Genomic DNA, 25,832 nt, shown 5'->3' with positions numbered 1-25,832 from the left:
GTTAATCTTTTACTCAAGAGGGGCAATGCCCGTCGCAAGTTGATGATGTCATTTGTCCATGTGTGGTCTAGCCCTATGGAATTTATGGAATGCATGTGCAAAAAAAAAACATTACAAATATTGATTTGATGCTCATATTAACCTTAGGAAGTATTAAGTTGTCTTTTATTTTCAAATGCATTCCATAAATTCCATAGGGCTAGACCACACATGGATTTAGTAAGACACAGACAAAATAATTAGATCTACAAGCTCATAGCGCGGCACCGAGTGCCGCACTATGAGTTTGTAGATCTAATATTTTTTTTCCAATAGACCAATTATTTGTTTACCAACATTGAGACTGGATGCACAGGTGATTGTTTCATGCAATCAATTCTCAACCTGTTGTTTCGGGGTGCGCTGGTTTCAGCACACCCCAACCCCCTCTTGTGTGTTGGCTAGTGAGGCGCGTCCTAGCGAGACCTGACAGAATGGGTTTCATTGCGCGCATACTGGTTGCACGCATACTGGTTCTTATCAGTGTGACGTCATCTGTTAAGGGGTCTATAAGCTTGTATATCTGCTATTTTTTAATACCCAAAGAAATCCCCCCAAAAAAGACACAGATGAGTTCCCGGTCTTAAAGGGATAGTTCACCAAAAAAAAATCTTTTTTTCTATCGATTATAGTCACCCCTTTTGTCGCATTCCTAAGTCAATAATTTGATGACCAGCGGACCGGTAGGCAGCGGTTCCGGTAGGAGAAACAAGGAGACTCTTACCAGAACCGCTGCCGGTCATCAAATTATTGGCTTAGGAATGCGACAAAAACTAAAAAATATCCGTGAATTCAAGTCTCCATGTGACTAATTGATTTTTGGGGTGAACTATCCCTTTAATGGATTAAATTGAACTGAGACAGAGCCATGGGTGCAGCAGTGTTCCGTTCCGTTCCATTCAGTTCTATTCTGTTCTATTCTGTTATGGGTTTTTCCCTCATTCTAAAGCCGTTCATTTGAGAGTGAAGAGGCTGTAAGTGTGTGTCCATCTCCTCTAAAGCTGCTCATGGGTCCCAGGCAGACAGCAGGGCTTACAGCTCAGACAGAACAGAGAGGCAGAACCAACTCACACATCCATGAAAGCCTGCCTGCCGTCCTAAAGCCTCATTCATACTGAGCTGAGCGCTGAGCCCCGCCCGGCCGTGTCGCGCAGCAAAAATAGAAGATCAGCTATTTTCAGTGGTGGTGGCATGATGCCAAGGATGAATCAGGCATAACTGTGTGTGTGTGTGTGTGTGTGTGTGTGTGTGTGTGTGTGTGTGTGTGTGTGTGTGTGTGTGTGTGTGTGTGTGTGTGTGTGTGTGTGTGTGTGTGTGTGTGTGTGTGTGTGTGTGTGTGTGTGTGTGTGTGTGTGTGTGTGTGTGTGTGTGTGTGTGCGTGCGTGCGTGCGTGCGTGCGTGTGTCTGTCTCTCTCTCTCTCGCTCTCTCTCGCTCTCTCTCGCTCTCTCTACATGTCTGTCTGTCTGTCTGTCTGTCTCTCTCTCTCTCTCTCTCTCTCTCTCTACATCGCTCTATCTCTCTCTCTCCATCTCTCCCCTTCTCACCCCTCTCTCTCTCTCTCTCTCTCTCTCTCTCTCTCTCTCTCTCTCTCTCTCTCTCTCTCTCTCTCTCTCTCTCTCTCTCTCTCTCTCTCTCTCTCTCTCTCGGTCTGTCCTGCATGTTAAGTGTGGGTTTTTGGCAGGCTGACAGGACCTGTTCTTACTTTGTGGAGTGCAGGACTGAGTCCAGGAGCTCAGTGCCAACATTGTGCTCCACTGAGAAGCAGAGAGAGATCTCTGAAAAGTGCAAGCAGATCGATAAATATCTGCACTGCCTTATCAACACTAACTCCCCCCACTCCACTCCAATTAGCTTCAGGGCAGCATGCCTGCACTACACTCAGACAGACACTGTGTGTGTGTGTGTGTGTGTGTGTGTGTGTGTGTGTGTGTGTGTGTGTGTGTGTGTGTGTGTGTGTGTGTGTGTGTGTGTGTGTGTGTGTGTGTGTGTGTGTGTGTGTGTGTGTGTGTGTGTGTGTGTGTGTGTGCGTGCGTGCGTGCGTGCGTGCGTGCGTGCGTGCGTGCGTGCGTGCGTGTGTCTATACTTGTGAGGGCCAACTATATAAATTATAGTCAAATTTGATAAATGGACCATGGTCCTGACGAAAGAAGCTTTTGTTTTACCATAAAGACATTTAGACTTAGCCATACGAGTTAGGATTCAGGGTTTAGGGTTATATGGTTGTAGAGACTGTGTACACATACACATATAGAGACCATCTGGTATAGCCAGAAGGTGTCCCGGTTCGACCCTGGGCTCCTCTGTGCTGCGTGTCAAAAATGTCATTGAGCAAGACACTGAACCCCTAACTGCTATGGTACTGTATGGTTCCCTGTGCTCCGCCGTCGGCATGTGAAGGTGTACTGCGTGAAATGTGTTCACAACTTAACCGGAGTCCCTCAGGGCTCACTGCTAGTGTCTTTTCTGTTATTGTGGGGAAGGCTTTCGCTGAAAATAGCAGATTGACAACCTCACAACGGGTCGCTGCGCGACGCGTTGTGAGCTTTATAGATCTGCTAAAGAAAAGAAAGAAGAGGGTGGAGGGGGGGGGGGGGCAAGGGAAGGAAAGAAAAGAAGGAATCAAAAAAGAGACAACAAGGTATCTACACATTATTTACAGATATCAGGTGATGAATGGAGTGGATGAGGATTGATCTCTGGGTATATAGTGTGACTGAATCATTACTAATAGATCAGTGCTCTCTATCTGTCTCTGGAGCGCTCTATTGACTATACAGGAAGTTAACCCCTTCAATACGGAAACGCATCCGTGTAATTTTTACATGTCTTTGGCTATTAAATAAATAGCAGATCTACAAGCTCATAGCACGGCACCGAGTGCGCTTGTAAAATGTTTCTAAATCCTAACAGTATGTTAGTACTCAAAGATTTGCAAAACATGTCCACGATAAAAAATAAATTAAAAAAAATCTTAAAATGACACGGATTGAATGGGTTAAGTGGTGTCTTTGAGAATGCGTGAGGATGTGTTCTCTTCAAGTATTTAACTCTCTGGAATGCAACGCGTTGTGAGCTTGTAAGTCGGCAGTTTTTTTTTTGTGCGCGACCGAGCATAAATCAGGCTTTAATAAATGAGTGAGTCCCCCCCCCCCCCGTCCCCCATCACCAGACCTGTAAATGCTACAGTTTAATGTATTCACTCCCACTGGCACCAAGCGCCCCATCACCCAAGGGGCTCATCATCCTCGTCACAGTGCCCTTTGGTTACCATGGATACACAGAACCCCTGGAGATCTTTGACCTGTCATTAGACTGGGTAGGGGGGGGGGGGGGGTGAAGCCGCACAGCGCATGTTAACTAGTGTGTGTGTGTGTCAATGCCAGTATCCCCATGTGGGATTTATGAGAAATCCCGTTCGATTATTTCAGGTGGCGGGCAGTGCATGGGGCTCGGGAGGTAGAGCGGCCGCTTGAGAATTGGAAGGTTCCCGTTCAATCCCCCCTGGCTTTGTGTGGAAGTGCCCTTGAGCTAGACACTGAGCACCAGACTGCTCTAGATGAGCCGGTTGGTGGATTGGGTGGTTTCCTCTGCCTTCGGTGTGTGAATGTAATGCACATGAAGGTGCATCATTGTCTCCGCCAGGCCGAAAGGCATGGCGAGAGAGTATGTTTTCGCCCCCGTCCGTCCGTCCGTCCGTCCGTCCGTCCGTGTGTCCTGTCTGTGTGTTAGCAGCTAATCTCTGGCACCGTTGGCCCGGTCGCTCCGAAACTGTGCATACACACTCCCTGGATGCCAATTCAGAACCTCTACCCCAATTTTCACATGGGCCTGTTATAGCACCACTAGGAGGCCGATTTGTGCAAAACCCTTTTTTTTTACATTACTCCTACAGATTTTATCCAAACGTCATGCAAATCGGTTCACAGTATCTCTATAGTCATGTGATCAACACAAATCTGTCCGATTTCCCATATTCCATCCTCATTGCCTATGGTTGGCTTCCAAAGTTTGCAGGATTGGTCCGTTTTGAACAAAAAGCCTCAAACTATGCACGCAGCTTGCGATTTCCGTGAATTTTCACACGCACATTCCCACTAGGCCGAGGAAGAAATGCCACCCTTTTCACATTGGCCTGTTATAGCGCCACCAGCAGGTCTAATTTAGCAAAACACATTTTTGGAACAAAATACCTCAAATCATGAATGCAGTGTCTGATTGCCGTGAAAGACCTAAGAATAAATGGCACCCTTTTCACATTGGCCTATTATAGCGCCACCAGGACGCCACAATAACGTACCTGACCTGGCGGAGACCTGTGCTCCGAGGAGCACTTTTTCTAGTTTACCATGTAATGTAGGCTACAGTATGCCTCATTAAAGCTTGGATTTAAATGGGAAATTATCACATTCTGACGCCTCTTAACGTGTGTGTGTGTGTGTGTGTGTGTGTGTGTGTGTGTGTGTGTGTGTGTGTGTGTGTGTGTGTGTGTGTGTGTGTGTGTGTACTTTAATGTTGTGTAGGTGTGTGATAATGTCATGAGTGGGAGTTAATGGTCGCACTGGTCTTTACTCTGTCTGCCTGTCTGTCAATGCACCACACTAGTGATGTGCGGGTCGGGTTTTTTCATGACCCGCCCCGCCCCAACCCGCGACGGAACGCGACCCGCCTCAACCCGCCCCGCGAACCCATATATAAATCTATGGCTCAACCCGCCCCGCGACCCGCGGTGGGAATATATATATATATTATATAGCGCTCTTTTAAGTACCCAAAGTCCCTTTAAATGTCTACAGTAGCACAACATTGTCATGGGCTGAATAAACAAGCATGTTGGTCAAAATAGGGTTTTTCTTTTTTTTTTTCGTGGAGAGCGACTGACCCGCTCACCCTCAGCCCGCATAATTTTCTCTGAAATCCTGACTCGACCTACCCGCGCCGCGGGTTGACCCGCGGGTCCCGCGGGTTACGGGTCGACCCGCTCATCACTACACCACACACACACACACACACACACACATACACACACACACACACACACACACACACACACACACACACACACACACACACACACACACACACACACACACACACACACACACACACACACACACACACACACACACACACACACACACACAGACACACACACACACACACACACACACACACACACACGCACACACCCTAATGGTGTTTAATCAGCATATTTATGTGCTCAAGCATTCCAGGGATGGCATGCTTTTCCCTGTGCCTGAGCCGTGTGATGACCTCTTAACACACACACACACACGCACACGCACACGCACACGCACACACACACACCTCGGCATTGCAGGAGGTCATTATGCAGGCATCACACTGACCCATCATGTCTCCTCTATGGTAGATAACCCTCCTCTCTGTGTCTGCATCATTAACTGTGTCTCTGTGTGTCTGTCTCTCCTTTCTGATCACCCTACGCTTGTGGATCTGCAACTTTTTGAAGCTTTTGTGTGACGCAGTAGTCTGATCAAGTAGGGTGTTAATTAACGGGAAAAAAACACTAAAGGTTAGAATATGGAGATAGTAGGTTTCTGCCCGACAGCGACGACATACAAGGTTTCTCTCTGACGGGCGACAATATCTTTAAATAGCGTCCCAACTGCTGACGGAGCGGTGGACGGAGGCTGGACAGACGACAGATTGATGAATGTAGGAAACAGGTGAAGGAAAGACCCTGTGGGTCTATGCTGCATCTGTGAAGACCCCCCCCCCCCCCCTATACTGTGAAAACTGTGTGACAGGAAATATCGTTGCTGTCTGACCTTTGGTACTTCAAGCATATTCTGATGACAATAACTTTTGTACTTTCACTCAAGTAAAACATTTGAATACAGGACTTTGACTTAAGTAAATTGAAATCTTACTTCTTCCACCACAGTGTGTATGTGAGTGTAATCTTTGTGTAATCTGTGTGTAATCTGTGTGTAATCTGTGTGTGCGTGCGTGCGTGCGTGCGTGCGTGCGTGCGTGCGTGCGTGCGTGCGTGCGTGCGTGCGTGCGTGCGTGCGTGCGTGCGTGCGTGCGTGCGTGCGTGCGTGCGTGTGTGTGAAAAGTATATGTGACAGGAAACATGCATTGTTCCAGCGGAAATCCCAACCTATAGCGCTGCAGCAGGGGATGTAATATGTTGCCGGACAATGGATACTTAACATATCCTTCATACACGCTACTTTGAGAGGGGTACAAATCAGTGTTGATTTTGACCGCATTTTTTGTTTTTGTTTTATTTATAAAATTCTGTTTAGTTTTAGTCATATTTTAGTCATCTGAAATGTTTTACTTTTAGTCTAGTTTTAAACATTTTAGTCATCCTTTTAGTCATCATAGCTTAGTTTTTATTTCGTTTTTATTTCGTTTTCGTTAGTGAAAAAAAATTGTCAACAGGCATTTTTCGTCATAGTTTTAGTCGACAAAATCAACACTAGGACAAATATAACCAAATTGGTAACATTTGTACCCTCAAAGTTACAGGACCACTTCACCCATTTTCGACGTATGTTCATATAACTGATCCTCACTAATGCTCATTACCAATTTTATCTGTATGCTTTCAACTACGCAACGAGATAGAAAAAGGGTTAAGATCGGGTTTTCATTGGCTAACAGGTAAATGAGCCGAGGGGAAGATTTAATTGTCTAGAAAATGCAGAATGAAAATGAGGGGAAATGAAGGGGGAATTTTTTATTGGCTGGAAAATGAAGGGCGGTGGTTTTCATTTGCAGCAATCGAAGCCGGGAGCTCTGTGAATGGTCAGATTATGAAGCGCCCTTACAGGGGCTGGGTAGAGCTACTGTACCCGGACACCAATGCTCATTATACTGTGAGATGGCACTGCATTTCTGTTTATTAGGTCTGTGTCTCTAAGGAGGACTGGACAGTTCAGAAATATTTTGACAGTAATCATTGTTAAGGAGTGTTTGTTCAGTAACAGGGGTCTCCCCGTCTCTCCAGCTCTTTAGTAAATACAGAATACATTTTCGGGTGGGTTGCAATTTCATCCAATCAGGTGAGGGACCCCATTTATCAGCTTCAGTTTTCTAGTGATCCTTCCTTCCTCCCTTCCTCCTTCCCTCCATCCTCTTCCTCCCTCCTTCATCACTATGTCAAGGTCAGTAAGAGGATGACATAAATCATGGCTAGAGTTGTGCTAGTGGTGAGGCTGACACACACACACACACACGCACGCACACACACACACACACACACACACACACACACACACACACACACACACACACACACACACACACACACACACACACACACACACACACACACACACACACACACACACACATAACCTTCCAAGCACACATACTGTACTTGCACGCATGTCTGGCCCCAACCCCCCCCCCCCCCCCCCTCCGCCGGCTCCCACACACACCCACACTCTCTCTCTCACTATTTTTTATTTTGGCCATTTTAACCATATAACCCTAAACCCATACACACAAAAAACGCATCATGCTGCGACACAGTCAGAATCAGAATAAACTTTTTTGTCGCATCACAGGTTTACAGGTGTAAAACTGTGGGTGAAATTAGTTTTGTGACACGTTGTAGAGCTTGTAGAGCTGCTCTTTTGGTGTACGACACCTTAAACCTAACCTCTATAGCTGGCCTTACACTACAAGACTTTTCAGTCTTAAACGATTTTGAAATCGGGTATCATCACACACTACAAGATAATCTTTCAAGATTCTCTTATCAGATTATCTTAAACATGCACACACTACACGATTAAAAAAATCGGGGGCATCTCACACTACAAGATTATATCTCGGGCTTGCCCGAACACAGCAATAATAAATAGAAAAATATATTTAAACAAATAATTATTATTAATTATTAATAATTATAATTATATAAGATATTATTATATCAGTAGCCTATATTATTTTGATATTAAATAAAGTTACACATTACAATCCGTACATTTTCATATGTCAATTCAGTGTTTTTTTCCGACAGCCAGCTGCGCTCCTGAATGGATCCACCGCAGCTGCACCTGATTGTCCATCCTACATAAACAACCTGTGTGTGTGTGTGTGTGTGTGTGTGTGTGTGTGTGTGTGTGTGTGTGTGTGTGTGTGTGTGTGCGTGTGCGTGTGCGTGTGGCGTTGCGGCGTTGGAACAGCGGCCGTATTTCTCTCGGTCCGACCCGCGCCAGGTGTTCCATACAGTAGCAGTAGATAAATATCAAAACATTTTGAAAATCATCGGAGTGGCCCCGACCGTCCTGTGAGCAACTCGGGAGGGTTCAGATTGGATCTTTGAACCCTCACACTAGACGATGTTTATGGCCGAGATTCGCCCCTGATCTAGGCTGGGGTGGACACGTCCCCCCGATACTCGGGAGGGTTGTTTTTTAGCCCGATTATCTCGTAGTGTAATGCCACCTTAAATGTCTAATCCTAATCCCAACCTGAATCTTCTCCTATACATCTAAGCCTAACTCATAACCAACTCTGTTTTTAACTATGACAACAACCATTCCTCTTATGACGACCAGGGGGAAAAAATCCCCCAAATTCTACTGTACTTGTGGGGAAATTTGTTCCTCACAATTATAGTAACATACATGTACACACACACACACACACACACACACACACACACACACACACACACACACACACGCACGCGCGCACGAGCACACAGAGCAGCTGTGATGTTCGCTGAGCACCGTAGCCCACAGGCTTAAAGGTTACATCACAGTCAGATAGCTGCTAGCCGCGCTAGCGTTGATGACACAGATACACTGTACATGTACAAGCTAGCACACTCTGTCACACGCACACACGCACGCGCACACACACACACACACACGCACACGCACACGCACACGCACACATACACATCTCAGATGTACAGCACACTCTGTCTCTATTCAGACGGACCGCTCAGCTCCCATTATAGAGCCCACACTGCTGGCTTTTTGCTTCTAATAGTGTGTGACCTGACCTCCTTTTTTAAAACTTGGGCTATATTTATATTACAGTGCAAATTCCCAATCATGGTGATGGTCACCAAACAAACAGTTACAATCCTCGATTCCTCTGTTGTTAATTTGATCCAGTTGTCACTCTGAGAGTTTTAAACATTTATCAATTAGAAATAGTTTTTAAATTAAAATGAAAAATAAATGTAAAAAATAATTAAATTAAACATAAGTTAAAATATATTAAATTAGATTAATAATAAAATAAAATGTAATTCAAAATCCTTTTTAAATTAACTGCCATGGACGTAATATTACGTCATCTCAAATCCAACGCTTCACTGCCAAAGACGTAATATTACGTCATCCGGTGTTTTTAGTGATTGCGCTAGAGGGCTCTCTTCGCCAACCTATGAATGATGCCTCGACTTCGAGAGAAGGATCCACCCGTAAATGATTAAAACATATTCATCCCGTCCGCTACAATGTAATGAATGAATCAATAACTGGCAATGAATGTGTTTAATGTCCAAATTTACAAAATGTCCAAATTTAGAAGTTTACAAATAATACATACAACTCTGAGGTGTACAAATAACACTTTTATATGTTTTTACAGTGTAGGAGGTGGTGAGGTGATCAATGATGACGTCATGGTCTCATTGATCTGATCAGTGTGGGATGTAAAAGTGGACCAATGAGAGCTGATCCCATCAGAGCCCCTCCCCCTTCCCTGATCCCTAAATCCCTCCTCCTCCTCCTCCCAGCTGAGGTCATTATAGGAGGTCAGAGATGGGCTGTCAGGGGGAAGCTAGGGGTCGGCAACTTCTTTCTTTCTTTCTGTCTCTCATAGTCCATCTTTCTTTGCCCCTTTCTGTCCTTCTCTCCATCTCTTCATGCCATCCCACCGGCCTGTCTGCATCTCCATCTATCTCACAGTCTCTTTTGCTATAACTCCCTGACTCTCTCTATCCATCCATCTCTCTCTCTCTCTCTCTCTCTCTCTCTCTCTCTCTCTCTGACTGAGTGATGTGTGTCATGCACCGTAATAACAGGCTTAGCACGGCCTACAGTATGTGGTCTAATCCAGTGTTCTGACCCCCACCCAGTCCTAATGGTGAGTGTGGCTGCAGGTGAGGCTGCAGTATTTATAACTGAGGCGGCTTAACAATGAATGGCTGGTCAATACACACTCACACACATAAACACCATCATACATACAGTGCAGTTGTATATACACACTGTATACGCAATGTACACTAACCATGGCAGCTCTGGTAACTCTGGAGTAACACACAGTACAATACCGTACCGATACTGACCCCGACATCGTCTCTGTCGGTGTCCAAAACTTTACTTTTCAAATTCAAAAGTAGCAGATCTACAGGCTCAAAACACAGCGCGAAGCGGCACGTTTTGAGCTTGTAGATCAGCTACTTTTCTATTTTTGAATTGGAATCCTGAAAAGTAACTGTTTTGGTCATATTGGTTTCCACCCGACAGAGACGATATGCAGGCATGTTGACACTGTATTGATATCAGAGTGTATTCTGTGATCATGTCTATTTGACCCTTGTTTATCCCATTTAGACCGAGAACCCCAATACGTAACTATACCTTTCAATCCGGGAACCCCTTTTGGGGTTATTGTTGCCATGTACAGCATATAGCAACACATGTTTTTGTATTTTTTGAGTAAATATTTGGAGGTAATAGGACAGAATTTAGAAGGCGTTTTTAGAATCGGTCTCAGGTCTAAATAGGTTATGCATAGTGCGGGATGCTGTAATGACACTGTGATTGGGTGTTTGTTTGTTTGTTTGTTTGTGCATAGTGCAGGATGCTGCTAAACTGTCGTATACTTTGGTTCTGTTGATGGTGTTTTTGTGATGTTGTTGACTCCTATCGTTTTCGTGTCGGTGATGATGTCACCATGACGCTCTCTCTGTCTGTCTCTCTCTCTCTCTGTCTCTCTCTCTCTCTCTCTCTCTCTTGGACTATGTCAGTCTGTCATCATGGTACTTTCACACGAGCCTCTCATAATTCACACGTTGTTGTCCTTTGTGTCCTCTCTCTCTCTCTCTCTCTCTCTCTCTCTCTCTCTCTCTCTGCTCTCACACTGTCAAACAGACATCGCTGGTCGTCTCTCTCTTCCAATTATGCTCTCACTCTCCCCGGCCGTATGTGTCTTGTCTCTCCCGAGACGTCTCATTTAGTCTATTTTTTCCCCCTTCCTGCTCCGCTGGCGCATCGTAACTACATATACGTCGCTGTCAGCCAGAAACCTTGCATCTCTGCATTTCATCTTTTTTTTTAACGTTTTGTCGTTAATGTCCTACTTCGTCATACCAGTGGTGTAAAATAACCAGTACAAGTACATTTGCTCAAGTACTGTACAATTGTGAGGTACTTTTACTTTACTGGAGTATTTCCAATTTTCAGTACTTTTATTTTTTATATCTACATCTCAGAGGCAAATATTGTACCTTTACTCCACTACAATTATTCGAAAACTTTAGTTACTAGTTACTTTGCAGATATAAATGATCACATTATAAAACTTTAACCACTAACCACCATTCACCACTTTAGCCCTATTTTATACATTATTATTTTATACACTATTTGAAAATAGCTGATCTACAAGCTCACGACGTGTCGCATCGCGACACGTTGTTGCATTTTAGTACTTTTACTTTTGGTACTTTAAGTACATTTTGATACCAATACTTTTGTACTTTTACTAAAGTAAATGTTGAATTCGGGACTTTTAATTTACAGAGTAACAGAGTACTTCTACATTGCAGTATTTATACTTTTACTTAAGTATAACATTTGAGTACTTTTTCCACCACTGATTATACGTCGCTGTCAGCCAAAAACCTTGCATCTCTCTGCATTTCATCTCTTCTTTTTTTACGTTTTCTCATAAATTAATGTCCTATTTTGTCACATAAGCGAAATTAGCAGATCTACAAGCTCTCCCAAACAGTCGACTCAAACTGAGGCTTTATACTGTAGAGGCCTGCTAGTGGCCACGGGCCATTCAGCAGCCGTGCTCATTAGTGGCACCAGCGAATCAGTGGCACGGACCAATAATTCCCCACAGGCAGGTGTCATTTGCCACAGCTGTCAGTCATTTGGTAATCTCTCTCAAGACAGATCCAGCCACCAGCAAATTCAAAGGATTTATTTTTTGCAGATGGGTTCCCAGATTGGTCATTTGTCTCCCCACACACACACACACGCACACACACACACACACACACACACACAGTACTCAGTTTCTCCCTCTCTTTCTTTCCCTTCTCTCCATCTGTGTTTTTCTGTCGCTCTCCCTCTCCCTCCCTGCCCCTCTCTCGCTTTCTTTTTCATTCTTTCTCTCCCTCTCTTACGCACAGACACATTCCCTCTCTCACTCACTCACACACACACACACACACGCACACACACACACACACACACACACACACACACACACACACACACAATCCCTAGCTCTCTCTATCTCTACCGTCCACAGGGCTCAGGTTTCTTCTTGGCTTAGTTACACATTAAACAAAGACTGTGTTGTTCCTCTGGTAATTGTCTGCACTGGAGGAAGAATTAGAAACTCAAGCTTTAAGTCAGTACTTCTCAAACGTTTTCATGTCAAGGACCCACAAATTGATACGTAGTATTTGGCCATTGACCCCCACCTGAAAATATGTTTGTGCCTACAGACCCCCATACAAGATTTGTGTTTTAAAAATATTGAACATTCTTCACATTCTTTTTAAGAATTCAAAGTAAAACCAGGAAAGCGTCTGTGTCATTTTAGATTTTAACCACTTTAAACATTATTTTATTGGCATTGGTCAAAACACATATCTGTCTTTTAAAAAATAGCAGATATACAAGCTCATAGCACGTCACTTTGTGACGTGCTATGAGCTTGTAGATTAAATCGTGATTTTTTTAGCAGATCTACACTATCCACTGATATAGCAACATAAGACATGTTTTGAATCGGTCTTAATGGGTTAAAGAGCCAATGTAGACATGGTTAAACCAGTTTTGATGATACAGTATATTAACACATTTTTGCTGGGGACCCCCTGGAACCCCCTCAAGGACGCCTGGGGGTCCAGACCCCACTTTGAGAACCACTGGTTTAAGTGTATTTCATTTCATTTCATTTCAAATCTTTATTTATTCTCGAATGACATTGAGGTTGCCCTCACTTTCAGTGTCGTTGAGATACATCACAGTACAATTTCATTTTCATTTTCACATCAATCCCATGTGTGTGTGTGTGTGGGTGTGTCCCATGTGACTGCTTGCTCACTTTACTGAAACCATATCATAATCTGATGGTCTGAACTCTGAATGATACAAGGAGCCTCACAGAAGTGTGTGTGTGTGTGTGTGTGTGTGTGTGTGTGTGTGTGTGTGTGTGTGTGTGTGTGTGTGTGTGTGTGTGTGTGTGTGTGTGTGTGTGTGTGTGTGTGTGTGTGTGTGCACTTGTGCGTGCGTGTGTGCATCTGTGTGCACGTGTGCATGCACTGCCACCTGCTTATGATATTTTAAGCGCTCGCTCTCAACTCACTCCTCAAATCTCAAACATGTATTATATCTGAGATGGAAACACACGCACAAGCACACACACACAGCCGCAAACCCACACACATAAGCATGCACGTGCATGCACGCACAGACCCACGCATGCATGTGCACACATGTCCAAACATTAAGTCAAATTTAATTTAAAAAAAAGTAAAAAGTATTAATAATGACAGATAAATTCATATTCACTGAAGCATTAAATTGTATAGAACAGTTAAAGCTTTGAAGTGGAATGAAATAAAGCACCATCATTTAAGTTGAAGTTGAATGAAATAAAGTACCATCATTTTATTACTCCTACGGGTGGCGCTGGGTCTAGACCAATGGTTCCCAAACTTTTCGGGCCACGAACCCCCAAAATAATCATATTTTGGGGGTTCGTGGCCTGAAAATGATGACAAGCACGATGACAAGCATTTGGAATTGAAGGCATTACATTTAGTTTGACTCGGTTCCACAGATAAATATTGTGAAAATAGACGAACTACAAGCTGTGCTCAGCAGGTTTCACAGCAATCTAACCAGTAGTTTTCAAGATAATTGTCACTGTCAAGTGGAAACCTTATATTATGTCCAAAACGGTTTACAAGAAATGGAAGAGAAAAAAAAGAGATCCTGCGTACAATGGATCCATTGTTGTTATTATTTTGTCACGAGCTCTCGTTAATACTTTTCATTGGTTCAAAAGTTAGCATACTCTACCATACAGATTGGACAAAATTACATTTTCTTCATTAAAATAAAGTTACATATGCCGCTTTAATCACTTTTCACATAAAGAATGTATCTATGACCTTTTTCCTCTTTCAAATCTACAAGCTCTTGAATTTTGCAACATATCTACCACGATATACCTTAGACCAATGGTTCTCAAACCTTTTCATGCCAAGGACCCCCAAATTGATATGTTTTTGACCACAGACCCCCATCTGAAAAGGTTTTGTGCCAGGGACCCCCAGAAGATAAGATGAAATTTATTCAAAATCTTCCAAACATTTTTGATATTTTTCAAATATTTTCTAAAATAGCAGATCTAAAAGCTCGCAGTGCGGCACGAAGTGACGCGCTGTGAGCTTGTAGATCTGCGATTTTTAAATAGCCAACTTAAATAGATATACAAATGATTGTGATGCTATATTAACTACTACTCCCCCCCCCCCCCCCCCCCCAAGGACCCCACTTTGAGAACCAATGCCGTAGACGTCCTTTCCTTCATTACATAACCCTTGTAGAAGTGAGGATAGAGCTGAATAAGGGCCTGAGAGAAGCAGCCATCCATTCACATCAATGGGTTGAACTATCTATCCTGGGGGGCTGTATATAGCGTGTGCAGCAGCAGCATAGCCCTTTGTTTACTGACTGGCTGCCTCTTCTGCCTGTGTCTTATTATTGGCCTTATCTGAGTTCCAGCTGAACACTCCCCTGTCAAACCAGCAGCGTTGCCATGTCTGCTTATTTTAAGCGACTTTGGGGCTTCTTTTTCTGTAAAGTTGCTTGTAAATGCTTAATTAATTGCTTGGAATGCTAAAACGCGTTGTGAGAGCTTGTAGATCTGCTGTTTTCAAATAGCCTATGTATATGTTTAAAGTGCTCATGTGGCCTATATAGTCGCTTCTGTCAACCAGGCAGGGAGCATGCAGCCAGGAGGCCTGTGTTACTGGAAGAGGAATGCTGCAGTGTCTGTGTTGATGTCTCCTTGCCCTGTCTGGGTCACTGAGAGACCCGCTAAACAGCACCGTTTACCGGGAAGGACTTACGCAATCAGTTAGTTGCGATGGGAACAGTAAGAGGTGGTGTTTTTTTGGTAATACAGGCCTGTGGGCGTGTGTGTGTGTGTGTGTGTGTGTGTGTGTGTGTGTGTGTGTGTGTGTGTGTGTGTGTGTGTGTGTGTGTGTGTGTGTGTGTGTGTGTGTGTGTGTGTGTGTGTGTGTGTGTGTGTGTGTGTGTGTGTGTGTGTGTGTGTGTGTGTGTGTGTGTGTGTGCACGTGCGTGTGTGAGAGGAGATGGTCTACGTTTGGCGAATGTCTCTGTCTCTCTTTGTTTCCATTTCAAGGACCCCCTGTTTGATAAGCATTAGGCCACGGGACCCCCCATTTGATACATTTTCTGTCTCTGAGACTAGGACCCATGCAGATCTACACTGTAAAATCCTACCTGTGTTTAATCTAACTCTGAGAGAGTACAAATGGAACCAAATGGACCCGTAACGGCGTAACGGTCCCATTTGCTTCTCTCAGAGATACAGTCCTGTAAGGGTCCATTTGGTTCCTAACTATTTCTGTTGAGTCCTCAAGGACTCCTGGGGGTCCCCCGGAGAACCCCACGTTGAGAGCCACTGATATAATAGTATTGAACGTGTCTTGTGTTATTTCGAAGCTCCAGCCCTCGGAGGCCAAAAGCTCCAAACATTCTGCAGAGAAATAACAAACAACAGTGAGAGCACTCAAGCATGAAAGACTGAGTCCCACAGTGATGTCCCCTGGTTTTATCAACAAATTGTCTCTGTCGGGTGTAAACCTCATATGTCCTAAAACCCAAACGTTTCAGGATTCAAATTCAAAAGCAGAAAAAGTAGCAGATCCACAAGCTCAAAGCGTGTCGCTTCGCGCCGCGTTTCGAGCTTGTGGATCTGCTACTTTTGATGCTTTTGACTTGTAGATCAAGTAGGGCGTTAATTTACGAAAACATACAAAAAGTTAAAATATGGAGATAAGAGGTTTCTGCCTGACAGCGACGAAATACACAGCCAAAAATGATAAGTGAGTTTACGCTTCTCTGTGCACGATCTCAAGCCTATTCTCGTGTGTCTGTGAGTAATACAGTGCCGTAAGGTGCCTCGGAGAAAGTAAATTATGAATTATTGACAAAACGCTTTGCATGTTTTCAGAGCTCACTGGCTCTGGCACGAATTGTCGAAATTACCAAAGCGCTTAATCAATGGAGAAGATGGAGATAGATGATGGAATAGCTGATGGCTCATAATCATGGCCTAGGTACTGAACAAAGGGATATTATTTGAAAATCAAGGACAATGTGTGCCGTGACCTTCCGTTCAGCTGGGTGTGGGTCCCGTTGAACGAGGTGACTCACCCAGACGAGTGTGTCTATTTTCATCCAAATCACCCTGTTTTTATGATGTCAAAGCTGCTGTGGAGCGGCAGTCATTAACTTTGATGTGCTCTGGGTTTATGCTGCTGTTGGTGTCTCCTGAAAGGCTGATGTTTACTTGTAGTTGACTGTTAAGGAGGTTGGAGACAGTGGTGGAAGAAGTATACCAAAAAAGATTTACTTAAGTTAAAGTATCAATACCACAATGTAGAAATACTCTTGTTACAAGAAAAAGTCCTGTATGCAAAATTTACTTGAGTAAAAGTATAAAAGTATTGGCCATTTCACAATGGCCAATACAAGTATTGGCCATTTCAAAGCGACACGTTGTGGGCTTGTAGATCTGTTATTTTTAAATAGCCAAAGTATGTAGGGATGAAGTGGTTAATGCATGTTTTGTAATAATAATAAAGATCTACAAAGTAACTAGTAACTAAAGTTTTCAAATAATTGTAGTGGGGTAAAAGTACAATATTTGCCTCTTGAGATGTAGTGGAGTAGAAGTAAGTACTGAAAATTGAAAATACTCAAAGATACTGGGCAAGATATGGCACAATAACTTAAATATACACAGAAATGACTGGTGTCAATACTCAAGATAAGTAAGGTAACTATTCTGACGATTATGCAAAAATAATTGTATGCGTTTATGTAACAATAACATAGGCTCTGTGCAGCTGTAGTCCCAGTTTTCAGAATGTGTCACACCTATTTTTTCTTCCAGTTAATTTCCTCATAGCTTCTTTGATTGGCTCAGCAGCAAGTTTGCACTGGAAACACACATGATGACGCCTCCAGTTCATATCTGCTGCTCAGCCAATCAAACGAAGCCATGAGAAGGTGAACAGGAAACAGGAAACAGGTATGACACATTCTGAAATCTGGGAAAAGATGTTTGATTTGGAAAGATAGACCTTCCCAATTGGAGCCACTAGGCATAATGGTAAACAAATCCTACAAATGGTCTCCTAAGTGGGCGTCTGACGGCAGATCTCGCGAACGTCCTATTATGTTTACTGGTGCTAGATCCCGCGAGAGTGTGTTGCTGGGACAGAGACAGGTTGATAATAAAGTAGATTTTCTCCTGATTTGTCTCTCTGAAAAAAGCCGTTTTAGTATGAAAATTTAGGGAATATTGTGTGACTTGTGACGATCGGGTCCAATATTTAGTTCCGTGACCATGGGGCTAAAGAATGGTTCGGAAGCTGCATTGTTCACGTTCACTCTTCCATTGGAAATAATAGATTCCCAACATACTGCTTCCGGTCTCCTAAAAAGGCGGCCGCCTACTTCACGCAGATACGGGAAGTAAACCGGAGATGGCGTGTCTTTCTTCATTATTTTTTTTTGGGACTACAGTCATGCACTTCGCATCGCGCCGCGTTATGAGCTTGTAGATCTGCTATTTTCAAAGAAAAATCTTGAGAAAAAAAAGGAACATTTTGGAATCATCCTATAATTTGCGTAACCTCTGTCTGTCTTCGTCTGTGGTGTCTTCGTCTGTGCCCGATCAAACTGCGCATGCGTCGCATCCAATCGCATCAGCCGCGACACACACGCTGGCTCTGTGTGTGCGCATGCGTCGCATCTACAGCCCCACAGCGCTACACTGTTGCACACACAGAACACTCGCCTCCGCGGCCGTGTATGCACGTTGGGGAGGCACGTGTCAAAATGTACATTTACAAAATGTACATTTATTATTTATATTTATTATCCCGCCCCTAGCAGCCGCTGATTGGTTCTAACACGCAGCGGACCGGGCAGCTTTACTCCCTGAGCGATCCCAGACCTCCTTCCTGAAATCAAATGCAAATGAAATTTCCGGAGGGAGGGGGGTTTACCAGGCTAGGGGGGGGGGGGATCCGTGGACAAATACATATTAATTCAATAATATATAACCAGTGGCTCAAGTTTGAGAGCCACTGGTTTAAACAACATTAGGAGACAAGCCCAAATATACAACTGCACTTTAGAAGAGCCGATTGTGGCAGGGCTAGACATGCCTACCGTACACCGGAAGACGGAGTACTGTTACTGTGCCTCGTTCAGCAGCTGCTGGAAGGGAGAGAAGATTTCTCACATGGGGTCAAACAGGGTGGAACCATATCGTCATGCTGCTACGCCTACAGTCTGCAGACAGACAGAGGAGGCATGTAGGCAGGCAGGCGGACAGACAGGCAGGCAGACAGGCAGGCGGGCTATAGCTCCAGCCTTAATCCACCATGGAAGGGGTTAAATGATTACTGGCTGGTGGACACATGACTGTGATGATGACTGTGTGAGTTCTTATGACTGAGAGCCAGCCAGGGATCCTGTGTCTGTCTGTCTGTCTGTCTGTCTGTCTGTCTGTCTGCCTGCGTGCTTAACTGTGTCTGTCTGTCTGTCTGTCTGTCTGTCTGTCTGTCTGTCTGTCTGTCTGTCTGTCTGTCTGTCTGTCTGTCTGTCTGTCTGTCTGTCTGTCTGTCTGTCTGCCTGTCTGCGAGCTTAACCCATTAAGACCTGAGGCCGATTCTACAAATGGCTTCTAAATCAGTAGTTCTCACACTTTCAAGATCTTTCAAAAGACGACGCAGATGCTTTCCTTTCAATACTGTGTCTGTCTGTGTCTGTCTGTCTGTCTGTCTGTCTGTCTGTCTGTCTGTCTGTCTGTCTGTCTGTCTGTTTGTTTGCCTGAGTGCTTTACTGTGTCTGTCTGTCTTTCTGTCTGTCTTTCTGTCTGCCTGCCTGTGAATCTTTCAGTTTGTTTACCATGTCATATACGGCAGTGATTCTCAAACCGTTTTCATTTCAAAGACCCACAGTTTGGTACGCTTTAGGCCACGGACCGGACCCCCTTTAGTTATGATTTATTTTTTAAATCTCTGGCACACCAGTCTACTCTGTAAAATCCACAGTGTTTTACTTAACTCTGAGAGTGTACAAGTGGAACCAAATGGACCTGTAAGGATCCATTTGGTTCCACTTGTACGCTCTCAGAGTTACAGACCTGTCAAGTGTCCTTTTGGACCCCTCATTGTCCCTGGACCCCCACATTGAGAAACAGGGTGTTTCTCAATGTGCTATAGGCCTATAGTGCTATAGGCCTACTGAAATATATGTGTACGTAGCCTACAGCATTATGTAACTGCTCTTTTTTTTCTATAAGTAATCCCATAAATCCAAGTAATAATGAAGCCAAATGATATTGAACTGACATTGCATCTTGCTGACTCGCAAAGGTCCGCGAAGGCGTTGATGAGTTCGTAATTGAGTGTTGGCCTCGGCGTTGCATTGCATAGCGGTGCAATCTATACGTTTAAGGGGGCCTGAGGAGATGATATAGTTCATTGAGCGTTCGTCGGTGTGACTCCCAGAGCGCAACAACTGTAGTATAAATCGGGCTTTAATCTCCGGGAGGTGACAGTCACCTCAGAGAATTGAATTGACTGCAGGCCAGCCCAGCCCAGCCAGCCAGCCAGGCAGGCAGGCAGGCAGGCAGGCAGGCAGGCAGGCAGGCAGGCAGGCAGGCAGGCAGGCATGGCATCTCTCGGTGTGTACACCGTGTCATATTTTTCCACTTCAGAGGGCAGCCCAGTGCATGTGAATACAAATAGAGGCTGACATGAGCTGCGTTGCCAGATTTTACGGGAGAAACTAGGTTTATTATGAAAACAAAGGCCAAAATGCAACTACTAGGCCACATGAGCAATTTAAACCTACAAGCTCTCAACGCGTCGCGATGCGGCACGCTGTGAGCTTGTAGATCTGCTATTTGCGATTTTCTGCTATTTTAAAAATATCTTGGAAAAACTGTCTTGAAAAAAAGGGAAACTTTATTTATTTATTTTTGTACAGGGGTCACAACATACATTTTAGATGGGGGATCCGTGGACGAAATACATACATTAATTTGGGGGTCCTTGTCATGACATCTGGAAACAAGCCCAAAATAAGCAACTACACTTTAGAAACAAGCCTAAAAAAAAACGCAAACCCGCAAAACTACCAATATTTACAAGTAACTTTACAGAAAAAAACAAGCCCAAAGTCGATTATAATAAGCGGACATGGCAACACTATGCATGAGGCTCTGTTGACTGGATCGTCTGCTCTGATCTAATCTAATCATGGGATGAGGGCTCCCCCTGCTGGCATCTGTGAGAAGCTACAGTTTCGACTGGTCCAGTCTATGGGGAGAAAAAAGGCTATTTCAGTGTCCACTTGTTCAGTGGTTTTGCAACCAGTGGTGTAAAGTAACTAAGTACATTTACTCAAGTACTGTACTTAAGTACAATTTTGAGATCATTTTACTTTACTGGAGTAGTAGTTCTAATTGTCTATACTTTTACTTTTACTTTTACTTTTACTTTTACTTACTACTATCCACTGCATCTCAGAGGCAAATATTGTACTTTTACTCGTACAAAAAACGTACATACATTAACCACTTTAGCCTTATTTTATACCTAAGCTATTTGAAAATAGCCGATCTACAAGCTCAGACGCGTTGTGAGCTTGTAGATCTGCTATTTTCAAACATTTTAGTACTTTAACTTTTGGTACTTTAAGTACATTTTTATACCAATACTTTTGTACTTTTACTCAAGTAAATTTTCTGGACTTTTACTTGTAACAGAGTATTTCTACATAGCAGTATTGATACTTTTACTTAAGTAAAACATTTGAGTACTTTTTCCACCACTGTTTGCAATGTGGGGGGGATCTATGTGTCGAAGTGTCTCTGGGCATGGCGTTTAACCCCTAACTGCTCCCTAAGCGGTGTACTATTAGCGCTCACTGCTCCTAATATAGCTATATAATGGGAGGAAGGTAAATACAGAGGACAAATTTAACATTATGTGCAAATATACAGTGACAGAAATGGCCTAAAAGTAGTGGGGACCATTATTGTTATTATTATTACTATTACTATTATTATTATTATTATTATTATTATTATTATTATTATTATTATTACCCTTATTATTATTATTATTATTATTACTTTAAATCGTCACTCAGTGTGCGCTCATGTGTTGTAGATAAGCAGCCATACTTTGTCATATTCCTCATCATTTGTGTACTCACCAGTGGTGTAAAGTAACTAAGTACATTTACTTAAGTACTGTTCTTAAGTACACTTTTGAGGATTTATTTTACTTTACTGGAGTGTTTCCCATTTTCAGTACTTTTACTTCTACTCCACTACATCTCAGAGGCAAATATTGTACTTATGCTCCACTACAATTATTTGAAAACTACTTTGCAGGTTTAGATTATTGTCACAAAACACACATTAACCACTTCAGCCCTACATATATTTCTGCCATTTGAAAATAGCCGATCTACAAGCTCACAATGCTATTTTCAAAAGATTTGTATACGTTTTGAACTTGTGAAATGGGACATTCTGCACAATGAGTACCATAGAGCGCCATTCGTACACATTCTCGTGTATAGACGCCATCCAGGGCCGTACATCCTGCTGTATACTGTGAAGAACCACCAGACAATGAAGGGGATTTCTCATTGTAAATGTGCGCCGTTGTCTTTCTCTGTGTCTTTATGCAGAGGACGTTTTAACCAAGGATGCAGGAGAATGTGCAATATGCCTGGAGGAGCTGGTTCAGGGAGACACCATCGCACGCCTGCCCTGCCTCTGCATTTACCATAAAGGGTAAGACTCTACGCCATTGGTTCTCAAAATATGGTCCGGGGACCCCCAAGGGTCACCAGGGGGTCCCCAGCAAAATGAGTTAATATAGCGTCACAATCATTTTAACCACTTTAACCATATTTTATACTTTGGCTATTCAAAAAATCACAGATCTACAAGCTCATAGCGCGGCACCGAGTGCTGCGCTATGAGCTTGTAGATCTGGTATTTTTGAAAGATCCCTGCCACAAAATATTTTGAGATGGGGCGGTCGGCAGCCAAATACATATCATTTTGGGGGTCCTTGACATGAAAAGGTTGGAGAACCACTGCTCTACTACACCAGTGGTTCCCAACTAACGAAATATGGCAGATCTACAAGCTCACAACGTGTCGATTTTCGTTGTGAGCTTGTAGATCTGCTATTTTCACTACTTTGCAATTAAAAAAAAAAAGATTTAATGGGAATTATTAGATTTTCTCATTTTATTTATGAAATACTTTTGAAAAAAATTGGAATTGTTTTTAACTGATGAAAAGTTGTGATTCTTTTTGTTGAATTTTTAAAAAATCTTTTGAAATAATACATAGGCCTGTATTTGTTTAAATGTAGGAAACGGAAAAAAGGTGCGACCCATAAAAATTGGTCCGCGACCCAAAGATGTTTGGGAAACAAAAGTGCTCTACTCTGACGGTCCATTGTGGTCCTGTTTGTACACTCACAGAGTTAAATTAACACTAAACACTCAGCATTTTTTAAGATTTTCAAAAAAATAGCAGATCTACAAGCTCACCACTGTAGATTAACGATGTTTGAATAGTCAAAGTATACAACAGGGTCAAAGTACAGATTCTGAGCTTATCTTTAGCTAATTCTGCTGGTTGACCCCTCCTGTAAACCCCTCGGGGAACCCCTGGCTGTCCCCCGGACGGACCCCACCTGAAGAACCACTGGTAGAGAATACCGACGTCACTACAAAAGCCTGGCAGATGAAAAGCGTTATCACCCATAAACGTTGCACTTTCCACTGGCAGTATTTGCATTCCATAAGCGTGCCATGTGCCTACGACGAGGCGCTTTGTTTGTATAGCACTTTTCATCAGTGGTGGAAAAAAGTACTGAAATGTTTTATTAAGTAAAAGTATCAATACTGCAATGTAAAAAAGTACTCTGTTACAAGTAAAAGTCTGGAATTCAAAATTTACTTGAGTAAAAGTACAAAAGTGTTGGTGTCAAAATGTACTTAAAATACCTAAAGTAAAAGTACTACATTTTTTGAAAATAGCAGATCTACAAGCTCACAACGCGTCGCATCGCGACGCGTTGTGAGCTTGTAGATCTGCTTGTAGGTCTGCTATTACTATTTTCAAATAGCCTAGGTATGAAATAGGACTGAAGTGATTAATATATTTATAATGTAATCATTTATATCTGCAAAGTAACTAGTAACTAAAGTTTTCAAATAATTGTAGTGGAGTAAAAGTACAATATTTGCCTCTGAGATGTAGTGGAGTAGAAGTAAAAGTCTAGACAATTGTAAATATTTCAGTAAAGTAAAAGTACCTAAAAATGTTACTTAAGTACAGTACTTGAGTAAATGTACTTAGTTACTTTACACCACTGTAAACCGTTGCACTTTCACTGGCAGTATTTGCATTCCATAAGCGTGCCATGTGCCTACGACAAGGCGGTTTGTTTGTATAGCACTTTTCATACACAAAGGCAGCTCAGAGTGCTTTACATAAGGCACCAGAGATCATCTGTGGTGTATTTTAGGTTTTGACAGCAGAGTGGAGACAGATAGAACAGCGGTGGTGGAAAAAGTACTCTGAATTTTTTACTTAAGTAAAAGTATCAATACTGCAATATAGAAATACTCTGTATACGTAGAAAGTACTCATTATACAGAATGTCCCATTTCAAGTTTTCAAATGTATAAAAATCTTTTGAAAAAAGCAGATCTACAAGCTCACAATGCGTTGCATCGCGACGCATTGTGAGCTTGTAGATCGTCTATTTTCAAAATATATATATAGGGCTGAAGTGGTTAATGTTTGTTTTGTGATAATAACCAAATCTACAAAGTAACTAGTAACTAAAGTTTAAAAAAAACTTTAGTGGAGTAAAAGTACAATATTTGGATCCGAGATGTAGTGGAGTAGAAGTAAAAGTATTGAAAACTGGAAATACTCTAGTAAAGTAAAAAAAATACCTCAAAATTGTACTTAAGTACAGCACTTAAGTAAATGTACTTAGTTACTTTCCACCACTGCAGACAGAACAGCGTGTTGTGTACCTGGGCCACGGTCCATCTAGCTGAATGCTGCATCCATTTATCACTCTGACACTTATAACTCACCCAGCTCTCTGTCTGTCTGTCTCTCTGTATGATGAAGAGGCACTGTAGTTTTATTATTCCCTGCCTGTATCGAAATCTACTTGATAAGAAAGTCTGTTTAAGTGTATGTCATTCTGTCTTGTGTCATCAGTAAATCTCTCTCTCTCTCTCTCTCTCTCTCTCTCTCTCTCTCTCTCTCTCTCTCTCTCTCTCTCTCTCTTCATGGTGTCTTCCACTCTCTTGTCTTTTAACAGCTGTATCGATGAGTGGTTCGAGGTGAACAGATCGTGTCCGGAGCACCCATCAGACTAAAGGGCCTTGTTGTGTTCTTTTGCACAGGTAAATGTGCAGCACACTCGTCATCACATCTGATCAATTTTTTTTATTCTGCTTATTTTTCAAAAAGGTGCCCAGCCGCTTCTATAAGTGGCTTTGTGTGTTTGTTTGTCTCTCTCGCTCTGTCTGCAGCACGGACACCTGCAACTGATTAGCAACTGATTACAAACAACAGTAAAAAGAAAAAGTGTGTGTGTACATCAAGGGCCCAGCATCCGCCTTTGAAATTGAGTCTATATAGGAAGTGACAGTTCATAAGAATGGCCTGTAGTTTCGTTGCTTTTACCCTGCTGGTGTCAGAAGAAATAACTCTCAATGCAAGTGTTTTTTGCCAAACTTTAGACTAGATTTTATTACCTTAATAAACATTGTAATAAATACTATATGCTTCCAGTCGCTATTTTAAAGTCTTCTTTCAACCATCATGATATGCGTTTTGGTAAATTATGGTCCCATTTATTTTAAAATTGATGATAAAGTAGGGTATGCTCTCGGAGGGGGGGGATGATTTGATTGACAAGCTACACAACCAATAGCATTCATTCCCTGCCCCCGCTCTCTATTGACAAGCTACTCAACCGATATGACGCGATATAGAAAGATGGCGGATTTGAAATTGCTGAAAAATAGGCTTAATTTACGGTCTGTAGAGTCTATGGGCATAACGCTGTCCATTCTTTTTACAGTCTATGGTGCTATACACGCATACGTGCCCGTTACTTATAAACACACTCATCAAAGGCAGCGTTTACCTCATACTGGGTGTGATTTTAGATTTT

At 42.8% G+C, this 25,832-nt stretch overlaps 1 protein-coding gene across 1 annotated transcript in view; it reads left to right on the top strand.

Annotated features, from left to right (window-relative positions):
• Nucleotides 1-25,832, top strand: part of znrf2b (zinc and ring finger 2b) — a 137,386-nt gene that overhangs the window by 106,550 nt on the left and 5,004 nt on the right. The window contains exons 3-4 of the mRNA XM_080427356.1: nt 22,294-22,399; nt 24,972-25,056. Coding sequence (XP_080283482.1) covers nt 22,294-22,399; nt 24,972-25,029 — 164 coding nt within the window. The 3' untranslated portion in view covers nt 25,030-25,056. The remainder of the gene's footprint in view (nt 1-22,293; nt 22,400-24,971; nt 25,057-25,832) is intronic.

The sequence above is a fragment of the Gymnoscopelus braueri genome (genome assembly GCF_963280865.1).
Source record: "Gymnoscopelus braueri genome assembly, chromosome: 4".
Lineage (NCBI taxonomy): Eukaryota > Metazoa > Chordata > Actinopteri > Myctophiformes > Myctophidae > Gymnoscopelus > Gymnoscopelus braueri.
Note: the sequence above shows the minus strand (reverse complement) of the source record. Positions and strands in the feature narration are given on the sequence as shown.